General features: G+C 37.5%; 1 protein-coding gene across 2 annotated transcripts in view; it reads right to left on the bottom strand.

Moving 5' to 3' along the window:
* LOC121640798 (protein Dok-7-like) overlaps nucleotides 1-18,581 on the bottom strand; it is a 41,788-nt gene extending 23,207 nt beyond the window's left edge. For both annotated transcript variants that reach the window (XM_041986674.1, XM_041986675.1), the window contains exons 1-6: nucleotides 18,339-18,581; nucleotides 18,189-18,234; nucleotides 16,690-16,920; nucleotides 12,881-13,081; nucleotides 3,988-4,107; nucleotides 172-270 (exon numbers count right to left, since the gene is read on the bottom strand). In XM_041986674.1, coding sequence (XP_041842608.1) covers nucleotides 172-270; nucleotides 3,988-4,107; nucleotides 12,881-13,081; nucleotides 16,690-16,920; nucleotides 18,189-18,234; nucleotides 18,339-18,392 — 751 coding nt within the window. In that variant the 5' untranslated portion in view covers nucleotides 18,393-18,581. The remainder of the gene's footprint in view (nucleotides 1-171; nucleotides 271-3,987; nucleotides 4,108-12,880; nucleotides 13,082-16,689; nucleotides 16,921-18,188; nucleotides 18,235-18,338) is intronic.
* Between the last annotated feature and the right edge of the window lie 340 nt (nucleotides 18,582-18,921).

Raw genomic sequence — 18,921 nt, 5'->3', positions numbered from 1 at the left:
AATCTGCAAAGGCCAATGTATCATTTATAGCGTCATGGTAAAAATGGGCCTCACTGCTGCTGAGAAATGGTTATGATTGTTTTGGGATAGCTATGTAATGAAACATTTGATGAAGAGGATTTTTAGTTTCCTCGTTCCATTAGATCATTTTAGATCTGTGTATTACTGTACCTGTGCTACTCCCATGAGAGAGCATGCTCAGACGTTTCTCTAACTCCTGGGCCTCATGGTCCAGCTTCTCCTCTGAATTTGCATGGCTGGAACTGATTTCTGCAAAACAGAGCATCTGAAACATAACTACACACAAAGGATTATGCTCATGATATTCTATGTACTGAGGTCCATAGAGAATCAAAGAACACTGTAAGCTGTGTGGGTTTTACTCATCTTTCTGGGGCATCTGGCAAATGGTGTCAGCCACAAGGTGTAAGTAAACACCCTGGCAGACATACATTTGATCTGTGAGTGACCAGGCTATTGGATGGGCAGTTAAAAGGGTAGCACCTTTTAGTATTTGTGCAACACTACAGGGGTTATTAATAGTACTGCCACGTGGCTCTGAAAAGATTCTTGGTGCTGTGAAGGGATCTAATGTACCTTAGACCATCAAGGTCAACTCTAACAACATTTTTTTTTATTTTTCTTTTTTTTTTTTGTGCTTGTGTTCTTTTAAATATTTCATCAGTTTGATTACAGCAGGAATGTTGCAGCCTACATAGAGTACAGACTTTCACTCCCCAACCATGTCCTCAAATTGGAAAAAAAAAAGAAGCAGACAAGGAAAAACCCCTGATGACAGCAAAGAGTTTATAGGTTTTTTTTATCTCATCAATAGAGAAAAAATAAAGGTTTCCCAAGAGATTTTAACTCCTAGCAATACATTAAAAATGTATCATTATTCCTATTATCAATATAAGCTATATTAATATGTATAAAAATGTTTAAAAATCTACAACATCACAAAGACATTATGAGGGCTGCATCCTTTACAGAAATTCTGCTTATATGTATGTTTCCAACTAACCAGCATGCACAGATGCAGAAGTGGAACACAGCCACAGTTTCTTATTACACCTGAGATCTGCAGCATATTTTGGAGTTTATTTTTATTTGTCACATCATATTGTAGGTCTACGATGAATAAAGACAGTCTAAGACCTTTATATTAGTTTCAGTCTTTATTAGAAAACACCAGGTGATACAAATATCAAGCCTTTATAAATTTTATTTTTATTGCAGCAGCAAGGTTTGAAAAGCGAGTCATCTGCTCTTCTAAGCAGCAGTCTGGCATTGGAAATTAAATAACTAATGCCCACAAAGCAGGAGGATGCTGTAAGAAAAGAATGATATTCGGTCGCAATCATACATGTTGTCATAAGAAAATCACAGAGTTTGAATGAAATGAAACGATGAAACAAACAATGCTTTTTTTGCAATGAGAAGAACTGAGAAAAAAGAGGTAGTTTGTGTTACAACAAATGGCACACGTTAAAATAGTTTCTTTCACATGCCAGCAAGTTCTGGAAACAAACATTACACTCTGTAATAAAAGAAAATTACCTCGATTTAAAGCAAACAATCTGGGGTGTCTTCAGTTGGTTCAGCAACAGGTGACTACATGAATATACAATATTTTGATGATGGCAAAAGGATTTATTTGGCTCAAATTTTATATATATATTTATAAAAAATATGATTTTCCCACATGCCTGGGACAGCACCGAGTCAATACTTTAGCCCCAGTGAGAATCCTTGCAATGTTTTGGAGAAGATTTCATGCTGTGGTTTGACTCGTGTATCACAAAAACAAGATCTTTATAAGATCTTAGATCTTATAAATGCAAGTCTAGACATAAAATACCTTATTAAGAATGTTTACCTAGAAAAAACAAGCTGTAATCCAAGTTTAAAGTAGCCAAAATTTCAAAGATTGAATCCAATTCATTCCTGACATTAACTTTCACATTTAAAGAAATTTATTTTGCCTCATATCACTTATAAACTAATAAATATATTATTAGATGAACAGTTTTTATTTATTTATTTTTCCTAGTAAATTAATCATTTTCACCTTCTCATGGCCTTCCAGTTTTTCCAGATTGGCTCAGATGGATTCAGCAGTGCGTTTATTTCATTCTTTGCACAAAGCAGCAAACTAGCATACATATCAGTATGCTCAGTTTAATTTAATATCATATGCACACATGCTAGTCTGAGCCTGCAGCATACATACCCTTTAAAGCACATTTGTTTGACTGATAGACATTTCCACCAATCAGAATAAGTGATATTTTTATAGTTTGCACATACCAACTAAGCTCCTTTCAGGCCTCTTCCTCTTTGACCAAATTTGGATTTTATGGCTTCAAGAGTTGGCAGAGATGGTAGTGAGCTGTAAACAGGCTTCGAAAATGTCCTCACCACATTTTTCTCATGTATCTGGCTATGACATAAGCTATCAAAACTAAATAAATCTCCAATGACACACAGACTAATCGTGAAATAGTCCCTAATGTGCTCTGAAAGAGCCAATCAAATTCTCTACTTCTACATATCAAATCTCAGTTTTGTACTTTTGTTAAAAAATTGTTACCAGCAGCTTTTTTTCCTTGCATGTCAACTGAATTTTTAAAATTTTATGTGATTCAATGTAAAATGGGTCCATGTAAAAAAATAAATAAATAAAACTTTGTCAGATGGCGACATAAGAGAGAAACATTAAAACAATCCAGGGTGACAAATAAGCCGAGGAACATAACGGTTCATAAAAATAGTGGCCAACAGAGACAGACTGGCCTGTCAGCGAACAGACCTGTGCAGGACTGAAACAGACCACAACTGTGAAGTGAACCGAAGTGACAAGCTGCGCGATTACATGCCGCGAGGAGGAAACAAACAAGACTGAAAAGAGAAAAAGACCTAGTCGAGAAAAAAAAGAGAGGAAAGTGTTGAGGGCTGGATGAGTGAGAATGATCGGGAAAGGCAGCAGTGGAATCCCGAGGATGAGGTTACACACATGCCCGGAGTGATTAGGAGGCTTTGGCTGTTCTGCTTGTGTGAACTGTGACTTTGATCCCCCCCCCACTATTTATTCTAATACACACCACAATAATAGGAATATGAGCTCAACATGTGATTGGACAACAAGATGTGTGAAAACCAGAATATCCAGAAGCCCCTACAGCCGCCCACTCTGGATCCAAATGTGTTAAATAAGTAAGTCTGTATCTCTGACCATTATTATTATTTTGAACATAATGGTTGATAAATGCATGAACTTGTAGCATTGGCCTGGTTCACTCTGAACATTTTTTCACCAGTACTTCTCTGCTTGGGATTCCTGAAAAACTGGAATTTTGGCATACAACTCTTCTGTAATAACAGTAAAAAAAAAAATAGTAAAAATATGGGCCCATCTTCCAACTTGCCTACCATATCTGTAATGCCTTTGTTTTATGTAAAGCACTTTGAATTGTCCTGTACATGAAATGTGCTATACAAATAAACGGCCTTGCCTTGCCTTACCACCAACTCCACCTCACCAGTTTAAATTGGCTGCAATTGAATTTGTAGCAGAACTTACTTTATATATGTATTTCTATATGTTTAAGTCAAGCAGGAATGCATGACTACATTATAAATTACCTGACAGAATTACTCAATTACATGAAAAACAGCTGTCTGTCATAATTTAGTCAGATCAAAGCATGTCCATCCACAGAGGAATCCTCTGCCTCATTCAGCCAAAAATGGCTGCATTCCAGGAAGATGGCCCCAAGGAGGAGCTGTGCTTCTAATATAATGTTACTTGTTGACCGAACCACTCCCACCTAACCAGATTTGTATCATTCAAATAAGCATCAGACATATCCATTCTCTTTCTTTACTGTAATAATTCATACACCTGATCTCAATGCTTCCCTTTGCCATACAACGATAACCTTACCTTTCCAAGCTAGGGAATATAAAAACACTGCAGGTACTGACCTGGTAAAACCGGCCGCAGTCCAAATGGGCCTCTGCTGGGAGAGATGCCTCTGACGATGCAGTCGAAAAGAAAACTGATCTGTTCGCTCTCCGCAGATGCGAGCAGAAAAACACCAGCCCCTGTTGGAAAAAAGACTTTGTTTAAAATGTTGTTGCGCAATCAACTTTCATTAAAATTATCTTAATTATTATTATTATTCATGATTAAGTGTTTATTACTTATAAATGTCCATTGCAATGTCATTAAGCACAGAAAACCCAAACTCATATTCCATATGGGTTCAAGAATAAATTATTGCCTACATATCATCTTATCCGTCAGAGAAAGTTCAAATATTCTCACAACTGAGTTGCCAAATACATTCTTTTCTAAAATAAATAAATAAATAAATGAATGAATGATCAGTGACATTCACAAAGTCCAGATTTACAGGCTGATGCTGAGCATGGTCACCATTGTCTTCTATTACTCTTTCCTCATATTTACCATATTATAATGCAGAATTCTCAGTTTCAAAATAGAGCTGTCCTTCTTTACATACTATAGAAATAAAACTGAGCTGAGCATTTTTTCAAACAAAAAGAGTCATGAATGTAAGCAAAAGCTAAATTTAGACGAAAACAGCCAAGACAAAAGATGAGTTTTTATAAAGAAAACAAGAAAGAACCAACCACAAAAGCGATTACACAGGCAATACACGCTTGTTTTGGTCATTTGTCAAACAAAATAACAAAATAAAACCATAATATAATGACTAAAACGCGTATCATTTAGACCACAAGCCTGGTGCTGCTCTGTTTTGCTAAAATCCTGATTTTACAAACTCAACAATCTTTGAAAAAGGTATTACATGCCTAACTTGAAGACTGACTAGGGTCTAGAGAAAAACTCAGAATCCACGGAACTGTGTCTCCATCTGGGTAACAAATCACCAGCAAGGAGGTCCAGTTCTCTCAGGGATAATAAAGCATCATCTGCAGGATCACTAGGTTTTTTATGGCTAACATTTTTACTTTCATAGGGGACATAAAGCAGTTAAAAGGTCAAAGGTCTTGCTCTCCGGACGTCTTTCGGCTTCCTTCTGACAGTACAGCTGCTTGTCCATTACAATGTGTCAACAATAAAAGGCTGCCGTGTTGCCCTGTCCCTGAGACCACCCATGTAAAATCACATTCTTTGGCTGTAAGTGGGGTCAACGGTCATCCCCACACAGTCTGCTCAGATGGCTGTACTGGTTGATATCGATTATGATGTACAGGCTTCTGAGGGTTTGGAATATAGAGAGATCTTTCATTCAGATGAGCACTTCTGATGATGGAGTCACCTCATGTAACAAGGATGCATGCCATGTCTGATAGTGGACGAAAGATCATCTGGTGCACTAGCAAAATGAAAAATGGTGGGGTACAAAAACCAATAACCACAAGGCAAAGCAAAGAACAGGTGGCAAAGCTAGTTGGGGTTGCATCAATCTTTGTAGAACAAATAAACAAATCAAGTAGACCCTTCTGGTCTCTGTTCCAAGAAGTGATAAAACACAGACTCTGTAAAAGTAACACAACTTATTAAACTATTCAGTAAGTGGGAAGTGTAACTTAGCTTGAATCTTCACAGGCGCTGAGCAGCCAAGGCAGCAAAGACATTGTAGCAGCCAAACGCTAAAGAGGTTTCATTGTTTTTGGCAAACTGCTTGTTTTTTCTGTTTTCCAGCGTTATTTAAAGATGTGTCATTCAGTCACTGAAAAGAGGCTTTTACTAATTCTTTAGATAAAAGGCTCTAAAATACTATAGTAATGCACTCTTGGTTGGTGAGGGAAAAAAAACTTTATTAGTACATTCCAACTCAAGAGTGTACAATGAAGAGGAGACAGGGGTTTTAACTGTACTTGTGAGGCCTTTTTAACAATTATCATGATTATTAATGTTCTAGTACATTCACCAGCTGTTTGCCATTTGGTGAACAGCTGAATGTTTTTGTTACAGCTAACACACTCTGCATTTTCCAACAGTACAGATGATGCTAAACCACAGCTGCAGAAATGCAGGAGCAACAAGATTTAATGCTTACATTTTCTACTCAGCTAAAATAAACCATAGAAACTTAAATAAAATTGGTAAAAAGGAAAAATCTTAATGCAGAAATACTGTCAACAATCCAAAGGCTGTATTTAACATAACTAAGCAGGAGTTGATCAATTTTATTACTAATTAAACTGTTGTCTATTATTATTTAGTTGATAAAATGCAGTACTAGCACAAGTCAAGTCTTCTAATGTCTTGATTTGTCTTGGTTACATAACAAAAAACTCTTAGAAAAATGTAAATATCCTTGCATTTGTGCAGTTGAAACCTGTACATCTGACATTGTGAATTGACAAATGACATTAACTCACTACTGTAATCTAAATGTATTACTATTGTATTACTTTTTAGCCAGATAAGATAATAGTTATGCTTTTAATACCAAATATGCTTGTCCAGCACTGATCGTCCTTATGTTTTATCTTCTTTTTCATCATGAAATATGAACATGTAAAATGCTGTAAGACTACAGTTTCCTGGAGAAAGGGAAAACTAATAAAGTAAAAAAATATATTCAGCAGATTCCTCAGCTACTGTGAGGAAACCGAGGAATGTCTTGGCCATTTAGCCTTCTCCACCCGTCATTTGAGCACCGAGGGAAATAGACACTACTTACAGTAAACCTTCAACAGAGCCCTCAGACATCTTGGCAACTAGGCTCATATTTCCCTCTGAAAAACCACTGAGGAGCCGCTATCGAGGAGGACAACAGCTTTCTGCCCTGCCAAGAGAGCTACGCCTCCCCTCTGTTCTGAATAAACTGTACTAAGAGATGACAAGTCGCAGGAATACACCCCCTTCAACACAATTCACTTTAACATAACCACACACTTTATCTTGTTTTGTTTTTTATGTGAAAGTAAAAGTGATGCCTGACCATAATGTGTCAGATGTATGACTGCAGGTTTAACCTCATCGCATTCGTAAGGGTCATGTTTCCAGTGAGGTCGCTGTGTGATTTGAATGCTCTGATATCTCTGGCATTCACCACGACCGCCCACCCTTTCAGGTGCTTAAATGCAACCTCACTTTGATGGCTTAATGTCTATTCCAAGATGCAGGCAGTGGCCACAGTGATACACACCCACTATTAGTATTAAAATGGCTCTGGGGATTAAGGCATGCACCATGCAGCTTCATGAAGCTGCATTCTGTATATTGCACGGGTTACTCTGCACAGATGAATTCAGTATATCTTGTTTCTTATTTAATGGCCCCGATGTCTCCTAATGCTTCATCTACTCTGTAGGATAAACCTGAGGCCAAGTGAATAGTTAAGCCTTTCATGCTGCATGCTTTCTATTATACACTGAAGCAATTAAAATGACCAATAACAACCCACCGTTTCAGTCTTGTGACTAATATGTGGACTTGCTTTAACTCATTTTACACATAATGAAAAAAGTATGTGGACAGCTGAAGGATAAATTCATATTATCTTCATGGAAATATAATAAATCTGTTATAATACCCTCCGCTGCTTTAGCTCCAATCACAGCTAGTCACATCAAAGCTTCCTAAAAAATTACCATATGAGCACTTTTCAGTGCATTTTACCTGCTGAAAAAGTGAATGGTTTGGCATTTCTGAATGAAAACTCAGCTTTCTGAACAGGAGTCAGTTGGAACTAGAATATGTTTGTGCCAGAATCACCGTCATAGTGAGGTACTGTATTTGGCGCTGGGTCTCTACTTTTTTAAAATATTTTTTTAAGAAGTAAAATAAACATCAGAAAGCCACTAAATAACAGTTATAATTATCCTTCATCTTGTGGCCTTGAGAATGTGATAACTGATCCAAGATGTAGTAAGCTGTCACAATTATTGTCTTCAGCAGCTCTCCACTGAAGCTCTCTGCTTCATCCACAGAAGAAAACATGTCAAAGTAGAGTGTTAAAAAAGGGGTATCTAGCTTGACTAAAAACACTCCCACACCTTTCATTTTTGGATAAATTATAGAGCAAGCATTGCAGCATTTAACTTTACTGTAAGGGTCTTTCCCAAACCATGAAATGGACCAGAACTGTAGCAGACACAAACAGAGCTTAGGTTGTCTTCATTTTAACCACAGATTGCTGCAAGTCCTAAATTAGAGAATCAAGAAAATGATTGCAAGAAATTCTAATTTAATCTCATAATAGAAAGTCAAACACGTCCAAGTCCTTGAAATGAGGACTAATGACGTAAAAAGAAAACTAGTGTTCCAGTATAATTGTACAAAAATAAATAGCTGCAAATGATCCAAGTCAGAGGCCAATTACTGCCCAATAAAAGAAAAAAAAAGAAAAAAGAAAAGGTCACCACCACAAGCTTTTTCAGAAATGAAGCTATAAAACAGGGAGCTATTGAACAGTTTTAAACAATGACATCTGCGCTTGCAGATGCTAAACCTTCTGGCAACGACAGAGCACATCTGAAGGCTCTTTTTGTTGTTTCATAAACCTCCATCGAGCATCTTTCTTAATGTGTCCGCCCAAGGGAGGCCAGATGTACAAGGGAAGAAATGACCGAGTTTATTCCACTCATCCTCATGCCAACACTGATGCTCAAAGAAGCAAGTTCTGAGTGGGAGCGTCACACAGAGACTGGCTTCAAATCAAACGCACAAGTAAAACTGAACTGCACTTAATATGCTTCACCACAGGGTTTAGGAAGAGAAAAAACTATTAAAAGGTGCTGCAAAGCCCTAGTTGTGTTCAATAAATCATGTTCATTTGTAAAGATTAGAGTAACTGTTGGCTACAAACACAAATCAGAAAAGCTGGGGAATGAAAATCAATGTCTTTGATTGCACACAGTATGAAACCAAGATACTTTCTGTTTTATTTCATGAACTTCACTCGTATTTATTGTACATCTATTTTTGAATTTCAGACCTGCAACACATTAAAAAAGAAGTTATAAAGCATTTTGGGACATTAAAGCATATAACATGAGTCCACTCCTCCTCACAAAACTTTAAGGACATTGTGGCACTGAGGATGCCAAGCAAAGGAAAGTTTTAGGTATTATTTTTGTGCCACTGTCCATGTGCAAAAAAAAAAGGGGGGGGGGTCTCAACATGGTCTATAGAGAGGAAAATCGAGGACTGCAGGCAGGTCATGAGCACACAGCATCCATTCTCTCCTAAACAGATCGAGAAACCTGATTGATCTGACCACAGTACATGTTTCCAAACTGCGAGCCCAGAGAAGACAACACAATCTCCGGACAAGTCTAATATACAACTTTTAAGTTTCAAATTTCAGAATTTGTGGATTTAGCTCCATATTGCTGTACTTGACCAAGATTTCTTACAGTAATCTCTTGTGCATGTGGGATATAAGCTGTTGAATAAGTTTCTTCCAGATTCCTTGAATGTGACACTAATATTGTTCACTACACAAGGAGAAAAATGCAAATCCCTTTCAATCTTCCTTTAAATAATATCACTTTTGACAATTTTCCTCACATTTGTTGACAAATAGAAGATAGTTTGCCCATCTTTGCTCCATAAAGGTTCAACCTATTATGAATGTCGCTTTTGTATCAAATAATGATTATAATCACCTGCTGACATCACCTGCTCAAAGTAATGCTTTTGTTTTTTTCTTTTGTTTAACCTGGTTCTTAAACCTCATCCCATTTTTTGGGGAATGTGTTGCAGGCCTTCAATGCAAAAATGGATGTAAATAAAAAAATATTAAATTAAAACAAAATGATGAGCAAAAACACTAAATGTGTAAAGTTCAATCTGTGCATCAAATCAAATTAAATGTAAAAACCTGAACTGAGCATTCCCCATTCTGTCCCAACATTTTTCTAAATTAAGACTGTAAAATAAGTAATAACATATTGATCAAAATCTCATCCTGAAGTTATTACTTTGGAGCATGATGAGATTTTTAAAGATGAGATGAAATTTTCCTCTGGGTTGCTGGACCAAAACATTATTTATGCAGATTAGTTTGCATTCCTGTCACAAAAATAAATATTAACTCTATTATATTTTGCACACACTACATTTGTAAAACTAAGGCAGAACAATCTATTAGAAAGACTTTTTGTTCTTTGCCAGCTGGCTGTAAAACTTTCTTTTGTAGTTGGACACCAATGAACATTGAATTAAAGCTGCCTGAGAAAAGTTCAGAACTAAAAAGAGGACGAGTGCATTATTAAAAAGAAAAAGCTCCAGTAAATAATTGGCCTGACAGACCTCTTCCAATAGTTGGCTCTCGGGGAGAATTTCTGAAAAAGCTGTGGTGCCTTTAGAATTCTGCTTCAATAGTAAAAAAAAAAATAATTACAATAATAATAATTCAAGGACCCAAATGTAGTCAACAAAAAGTCTCCAAACAAAACAGATGATAGTTAGAAATCATGTTATTCTCATTTAATCACACTTTAATTCTCCACAAGTGTGACTCATGAACCCACTCAGTTTCAAATAAAACATGTACTTCTTGCCTTCAATGTAATAACAGGAAAGAGAAAAGAAATATATTTTCTACAAGATCTGCCATCTGTCTCATCAAACACCCATGTAGAAAAACATATGAAGGACAAATACAAAGAAGCTAATTTGAAGGTTGTACATTATTTTATACAGTATACTCTCTAAAAAGAAGCAGGGATTTAATACAGGAGAATACTAGGAATGTGAGATAGAAACTGTGGGAAGAACTGTGTCTAGAGGTAAAACCTACCTCACTGTTTTCTTTCTTTCTATTTCTTAACAACACCTCAAAAAAATTTAAATAAAATAATTGATGTACCGTGATGACCATTAAAGGGTTGATATCAAGTGTAACTAAGCGAACAGACAATAGGGAGGCCAAACGCAGCAAACAGGTCAGCAGAAAGGAAACTGAAGCAGCAACTCTCCCCATCACACACTCACTCAGTCTGCTCAGTGGAAGCAAATGTGCCAGAGCATTTGATGCTGCGTTCACACGTCATTTCACCTGCTGATGCTCCAGAGACCTTATGCGGGGGCTTAGCAAGTACAAATGTTGCAGACAGGGGTGGGCAATTTAATTATACTCAATGTATTCCTAATTGTTCGACACAAATTGTCTCAGAAGTGTTTTTAGCTGTCAACATGGGGTTTTCTTTGTAGCTTGGCTTCTGTTACTCAGCAGACTCTTCCGCCCATAGAGAAAATTGTCCTGTACTGCATGGTGCTTCAAGAGACAGGAAAGAAGTAGGGAGACATGGAATGCACACATCAAGCTAGTTACTGAGCGTTAAGAGATGGTAGCTGAATGTGCATTGTCCTTTGTAAGCAGTAAAAAAACACGCCTCAGAAAATACAACTATGAGGAGATTTTGACTGTTCAGCTGTGCATGTTCCCACGATGGACATGCAGTTCTTGTTACACCTCCAACTGCTCCTCACAGAAGAACAAATGTTTCCACCCAGAGAGAGTTTCAAAACACAGATATTTCTGTCTGTTTTTCAGATAATTTCTGATGAGTGTTCTCTGTCTGCTGGTGGGTGTGCAGCTCACCTGTGTGTGCACGATTTGTAGAGACAGGAGGTGACGTAATGACATGTTGTTGGGTAATATGATAAATAACAGCAGGCTGTTTAGTTTTATAATTAAAGATCAAAATATAAACCTGTTCTAGAGGAAAGGGAACCTTAAATTATTTCTGTTATGGTCTGGTAATATATAGAAAATAAAATGAACTTGATCCTCTTAGGGTTAAAACTGTTAAAACTTACTACACAGGGAGCATAAATTTATTTTGTGTTGATTTATATTATCTATTTCTGCTGAATTAGTTATTTCCTTCATGTAGTTAACCCATCCCGGGAAATGTTAGTAATGCAGAGTCTGATTTATGGGAATTAGATATATCTGATTTGATTTGTAGTGGATTTTTACAGAACTCTATACACACTTTTCTTTTTCTTATGTTAGTGAATTATTGATGTTGTTTACCATCCTGGATGCTTATTATCTTTAACCACAAGTGACACAGTAAACTTGGTCATGGTGTAAGATGCATACATATGGGTGTGGTTTCCATTACTGACACAACTAATATTTGTGACATGAGCCTGACTGCACTGAGGACACTTATCTACTAATTATTATCCTGTTGGTCAGGGTGCTTTATATTTGTTGTTTTTACAGAAACTGTAAATTCGAATAACCTCATATTGCAGCAAGTGATTGTTTAAGCCATTTTTCTGGCATACAAAGCCCTCTGTTCCTTGTCTCAGTCCACACTTCTCATTAATGGTTTCATGATGGTAAAACAAGCTACCATGACCTATCAGGGCAGGGTCGGTCTCTCTACCTTAAAAAGGCTTATCTCTTATCTCATCTCTTTTAACATTTCTAACAGCTCTATCATTTAAGTAGACGTAAAATGATTCTTTAATTGGTGTTTAAACCAATTAAAGGAAAAAAAATTAGTACAGGAATTTTTCCTGCACTTAAGAATGAATTATATTTTGCTCACTTGCAAGTAGCTTTGAATAAAAGTGGTTGCCAATTGGATAAATGTATATTTAAATGTAGAAAATATGGCTCATATGATCTATTAACCTTAAAAAAATGCAGCCTAGTCTTGCAGAAGAGAAAATGTTTGTTGGCGTCTGTCAGCATTTCCACTACTCTGTTTTCAGTTCCCGCCCATTTCACAGAGTTCAGACTGATCTGAACAGCTTTACAAAACAGCCAAAAGTGATTCCCAGAAACAACCGTGTAGTCTAACAACCAGCTACCCTATAGATAAAATGTTGCTCTAATGGTTATTTTACCTCAATTAAGCATTATGCAGTGTAGCCATTACAATATATAATGAGCAATAAACTTACAGTAGCCACATCTTGTTCCTCCCTCAAACACAAATCCATGTGGTACAGGTCCATATCTGCGCAAGTCTGGCAGGTTCCAGTGGCCAATGATAACAGGAGGGACGTCTCGAGCAAGAGCCAGCAAATTGTTGCACAGATGAAGAGTTGCAGGTCCACTTTCCAACTTGGTCCCTGGTAAGACTCCAACACTGAATCTGTGAACTGAGTGAGCAGAGACATTTTAAGTTGAGCAACAATATAAAACATGATCCAACAACTGTCAGTTTCACGTGAAGGGATGTTTGATACAGAACTACTGGATCAATAAAGTCTACAAAGAAAGCAAGAATAATATCAGCCTCTGTAATGGGATGTTCAAGAAAGAAAATTAAATATAAATGATGCAAAAGGAATGGTCAAGGCTGGAAATAATAAGAGCAATACCTTACAGGGAACAGAAGGCCAGGCAAGGCAAATTTATTTGTATAGCACATTTCATGTAGAAGACAATTCAAAGTGCTTTACATAAAACATTACAGCAGGGTGCAGAAAGCAATAAAAGAAATACAATTAATGAAATAAATGCAGAAGGAAGATGCTAAATAAAATAAATAAAATGCAAGAAATAAAGTAAAAGACAATATTAAAACATGATTCCAGCTTAAAACAACCAGATATAGATTTTGACTTCTAAATAAAAACTAGTGAAATGCAGCAGAGAACAGATGGGTCTTTAACCTGGATTTAAATAAACTGAGTGTTTCAGCTGAGAACAGAAACTTCAACATCCATGCACAGTGATTACTTGAGCATGGATTTAATTTAATTCACAAATAAAAATGAGAAACAGCTGCACAGTGAATGAAATCAGCAAGCAGATTTCTTAACGGGTTCACATCTAAAGCCAAATGCAATCAATCAGAGCATGTCACAAACATCTTTGTGGGGCTGGGGAACGTGGATGTAATACTACTATCAAGTTTTACATCCACACCAAGTTTGAGTTTCAGCCTGCAAACTTGTGCATCTTCACGAAAAGCAGGTGTAGATTTTACCCCGGTTGTACTAAGCCAAAGACTTTCGCTGCTCTGAACCAACAGGTGAGATTAATGGAGGCGATGATGAGGAAATGTTGGCAAGCTGCATCACATCATCGCTCAGGTTAAAAGAGATTCATACGGTGTCATGCAAGACAACAAAAGCACAATGCATGGTGTTGGCTCCAAGCCCAGAGGGCTGGCAGGTGACATTTCTGCAGGCTTGGACGTGCTCCACTCCGTGGCATTAACCAGCGGGCCACACACACTTACCTGGCTCTCTCAACACACATGCAACACTGAACAGATGAGTAGCATGTACATTTTGAAAAACAAATGCCAAAGTGGAATGAAGAACTGCAACGCAATTTGTCTCCAAAGTCCTCCAAACTATCAGGTCCCCTTACGCTGTCATTAGTTACATCTTTACAATTCAGCTGCCAAGTGCTGAACAGTCCAACGCTATTAATAGCTCCTATTTGTTCATCGCTTATGCAACTTATATAATAGATCCACACAGTACACAGCAGTTAGTCTCTGCAGTGTCAGACATGCTTAAAGCTCCAAGATACAAACAAAATGTAAAGTTTGAACTGTACAATCTCACAATATAAAATTAAAATTAAATAAATAATTTAAAGATCTTTATGCTGAACAAATAATGCTCATCAAGCTAAGTTTTTTCGACAAAGCTGTATCAGAAGCATGTTGATGGCATTCAGTTTATTATGAAATGACAGGATGTCCATAGTGTGTAATCAGAGGGGTAAATGTTCTGATCGCACAGGTTTATCAAATTCAACAGAAGAGCAAGTATCATAATGGTATTAAGAATCAAATCCCCTTATTTTAAACCAATATAAATCAATTTATGTTTGTCTTTTTTAGATAAAGATATCATAATTGTGCTTTTGTGTTTCTCCCTTTAATTACAATGAGTTTAGGTATCTATTTTATCCCAGCTGGAATTCTGCATCATGTTGCTCCCGTTCTTAAATTATCTTTTGTAAAAGAAAAAAAAACTGCACTAAGTTGAGCAGCTTGAAAGACTAATTTAAAAAAACATGAGCAAAGGCATCGTAATTGCAAGTCTTTGCATTTTCTAATTCATGGCCTGGTGATCTTAGTGAACGAACTAAGAGGGACTTAGTGATAAGAGATTAGAGATTATATGACCGTGTTAATGTAAAGGGGGGAAGTTGAGTCATCCCATATCTCTTTATACATTACCAGGAATTTGTACATCAAGGCTCATTAATCAGACTGTATTTTCTACTGTATATTTGATCCAATTAGTGTGTTCTTGTGTCATGTAAGACATTATTAGCCTTTTTGTGTCAGATGCAACCGTCGTCATTAGAAATGTCCTTTACTGATTGAAAGGTCTTACTTCAAACTAAAAGAATGAAGAATAAGCATAAAAACATTCAAAACAGAGTGTGCATAAGTGCAACTGTCTGTGATCATTTTCTATACCAGCCATGATATAAAATATAAACGTTTTAAAAATGAATCATTATTTATTATTTTCCAAAACATTTTATAACCGGAGCTTGTCAGAAAATTAATATAGAACCACATGCGCTTGAACGCACCCTCACTAGATCCCTTCCCTTACTGCAAGCAGTATCACTCCAACACCATAGTGAAGTGAAGTTCGAGGATGACACTTTGATGGTTGGTTGCATCAACAATGATGAGCGGGCGTATACAGGAGGTGTACACACTGGCAGAGTGATGTCATGCTAACAACCTCCTGCTAAATGTAGACAAAACTAAGAAGATGATGAGAGGAGACAGCACCCCTCTGAGGATTACTGGGACTCTGGTGGAGAGGGTGTGCAGTTTCAAGCATCTGGGTGTGCACATCACCGAGGATCTATCCTGCACTCTGCACATAGACAGCCAGGTAAAGAAGGCGAGGCAGCGTCTTTGTCACCTTAGACAACTGAGGTTCAGAATATCTCTGAAAATCATGAGGATGCACTGTGGCTTTTTATTTATCTTTATTGTCTTTTTAGTTTATTACTGTGTTGTTGTTTTTTGCTAGTAGTAAAAAAGCCTCAGATGCATGTACAACTGCATTTCACTGCCATCTTGCACATGACAAATAAACAACTTGAAACTTTAAAGTTTTATTAGGAGATCAAGGAAATTCCATTTTACCATGGTAAATTACACCACCAACTAACCTTTAGCCTCACCAGGAGGTTATATTTCACCCAATGCATGCACTCACTCCATGGAACCCACTGTACCTTAAAAAGGGGCTTGATACTGCAGGTGGCAATTTGCTCTACAAACCACATAAGGTACGTAAATGGTGTAGCACAGGGCTACAATTCGGTCCAACGAGGACTGCAGTCCTGCAGGTTTTTAATGTCTCCCTGCTCCAACACACCTGTCTCATATTAATGAGTCATTGTGCAGAACTTCATAGGCTGTTGGATCCAATTAATCTGAGTTTAATTAATTTACATACCATATATGGTTTGTGGCGCAAATTGCCACCTGCAGTATTCAGCACCCTTTTAAGGTACGGTGCGCTCCAATGAGTGAGTGCGTGCATCAGATTTGAACCTGAAGTTACCTCATTTAGTCACCAATTCTGCTTTGTAGTGTTTTACTCCTTTCTTAAGTCCACATAAACACTTAAACCTGCATGCACAAAGCACACAAAGCATGAATTAATCTGATTGTTGCTAGATATAAAGATATAAGAGCTACAAAATGAGGTCAAACACGACATTCTTGTTTATCTTTTAGAGCAAAAGAAGTGAAACATGTCCTCACCCTCCCCGAGGCTGTATCGTAGTCGGACGTCCCACGCCTGCAGGGCCTCCCTGCTGTCAAAGCCCAGTAGAGCAGCCTGATTCAAGCAGAGGATGGCGAGAGTAAAAGCCACACCTTCATACCACTGTCCAGCCTCCAGGCCGCAGATCTCCTCCAAGGTGACACTCGCCCTCTCCTTGTTGCCCTGAACCTTCTCAGATTTGTCTCTAAAAACCAGCAGCACGAGACAATCTGAAAGATATAAACAATGAGTATCATGCACCACATAAAAAAATAACTAATATCTTATATCTAAGAGTAAGTTTTAATTCAAATTTCAGTTAACCTTCATAACTTGCATTTGTTTATATATTTTCTAGAATGACTGGTAACTGATGAAATCTATGATTATTTCCAGACAAACACAGTGAAGATGCCTTATGGTCCACAGTAGCTGCTGTATAGTGTCCTCTAGGGTGGTTGATGCCTTTCAAACAATCAGTGTCAACTGACAAAACAACACCATGCATGTGCATGCATCGCTCACACACACACACACACACACACATCTTAACACACATAACTGAGGTATGAGTGCGGACAGCTGTGACAACACTGACATAAAAGATCTAAGGAGGAGCAGGATTCAACTTCAGCTCAACCTGTGTGGTATGTTAAGCCATCCAGCACCGCATACCCAAAGAAACTTTGAAGATGTATTGCTGCACAGTGAGATATGATGAAATATCACTCTCAGTCATGTTTAAATATTCATACTTTATTAAATATAAAAGAAACTGGTAAAGTCAAAAGCAAAAACAACCTTTAAATAAAGTTTAAGCAAAGTTAAACCATCAATTTCACCATCACGAAGCTTCTAAAAATACAGCAACACTCAGACTATTACTCTTCAGCCCATTACCTCTGACATGAGATCAAATACAGGCCAGCTATACCTATAAAATGATGTGCAAAAGTCCAGACATACCACCTTAACACAACTTTGCATGAGAAATTCAAGGTTGTGCATGTGTGGGGGGGAATGTTGTGAGTATTAAAATGAAAATGGTGACAAAACAATATCAAAAGTGGAGTTTAAGAAGAAGAAAATAGCACAAATAACTGCAATTTCAGCTAAATTACAAATTAAATCTGTTTAAACAATGCATTTTCAGGGCTTTTTCCTCCCCAAACTGCAAAGCCTCACTGTCAATTTAAATCCAATTTCCCTAAACATTAAGTTCCTCCTGTAGGATTATATTCTGTCTTCAAATGATGACGAATATTTCTAGGCATGACCTGATCTTTAGATTTGAGCACAAAACCAGGCCCTTTCCATATTCAAGTTTCACGCGACTGAAAAACACGCAGGGTGACACTGGCACGTGATACTCGTCTAACTCACTATCATCCAAAACAGTGTGGCATAAGCTTGCGCACTGGTTTCTCCGCATTTGGATCATTATCTTGGTGAGAGAATAAACTAAACTGACCGCCAGCAAACGTCGTCGTTTCCTTACCTGCTACAGGCGACGGCTTGCGAAGTACGAGCCACCTAGTTTTCCACTGTGACACAAAGCAAAAAAAAAAACTTTTATAAGTACAGATTTTTTAAGAACTCTGGAAGGACCTCAAACGTTTGCGCCTGCAAATAAAAATAAAGTAAGCACCTTTTTCCCATCTCTGAGTCTGGCATATCCCTCCACGACAACAGAATCCGTCATCTTCAGTCATGGTTCCTGACAGCTGCAGAGTCGCTGCCTGAATGAGGGGTCACTTTCAAAATAGCTGCTCTCTGCTTGTGTGGCGCAAACTCGCCCCCCAGCCTCGGAAGGCACATGGAAAATACCATTGCAGGTGTCTGTCTGTCCGTCCCTCTGAGAGGACCATGCTGCTGCCGCCTGCCACCTGGGCTGGTCTGACCCACCTGCTGCTGCTGGAAAAACTGCGTTAAGAAACTAAAATATCATTAAAAGTGCCACTGACAGCTCAGTTAGTTTGTTCATTTAGAAAAGTAAATAAACTAAGTTATGGAATCAAGCATAAAAACTTTAACTAATTAATTTCCTTTTAATTTGCTATGGTTTTAATGTAGTGCAGTAATTCTATTCAGTCATGACTCATTTGCACAAATTTATTTTATTCGTTTTCACCTCATGAAGTTGTCTTTACACTTTGTGTATGATTTCACTTCATTAAACATTTACGATTTTGCTTGTGTTGCTTCTCCTGTCTGTTTAAATAACTGATAAC

Source organism: Melanotaenia boesemani, chromosome 5 (genome assembly GCF_017639745.1).
Source record: "Melanotaenia boesemani isolate fMelBoe1 chromosome 5, fMelBoe1.pri, whole genome shotgun sequence".
NCBI lineage: Eukaryota > Metazoa > Chordata > Actinopteri > Atheriniformes > Melanotaeniidae > Melanotaenia > Melanotaenia boesemani.
Note: the sequence above shows the minus strand (reverse complement) of the source record. Positions and strands in the feature narration are given on the sequence as shown.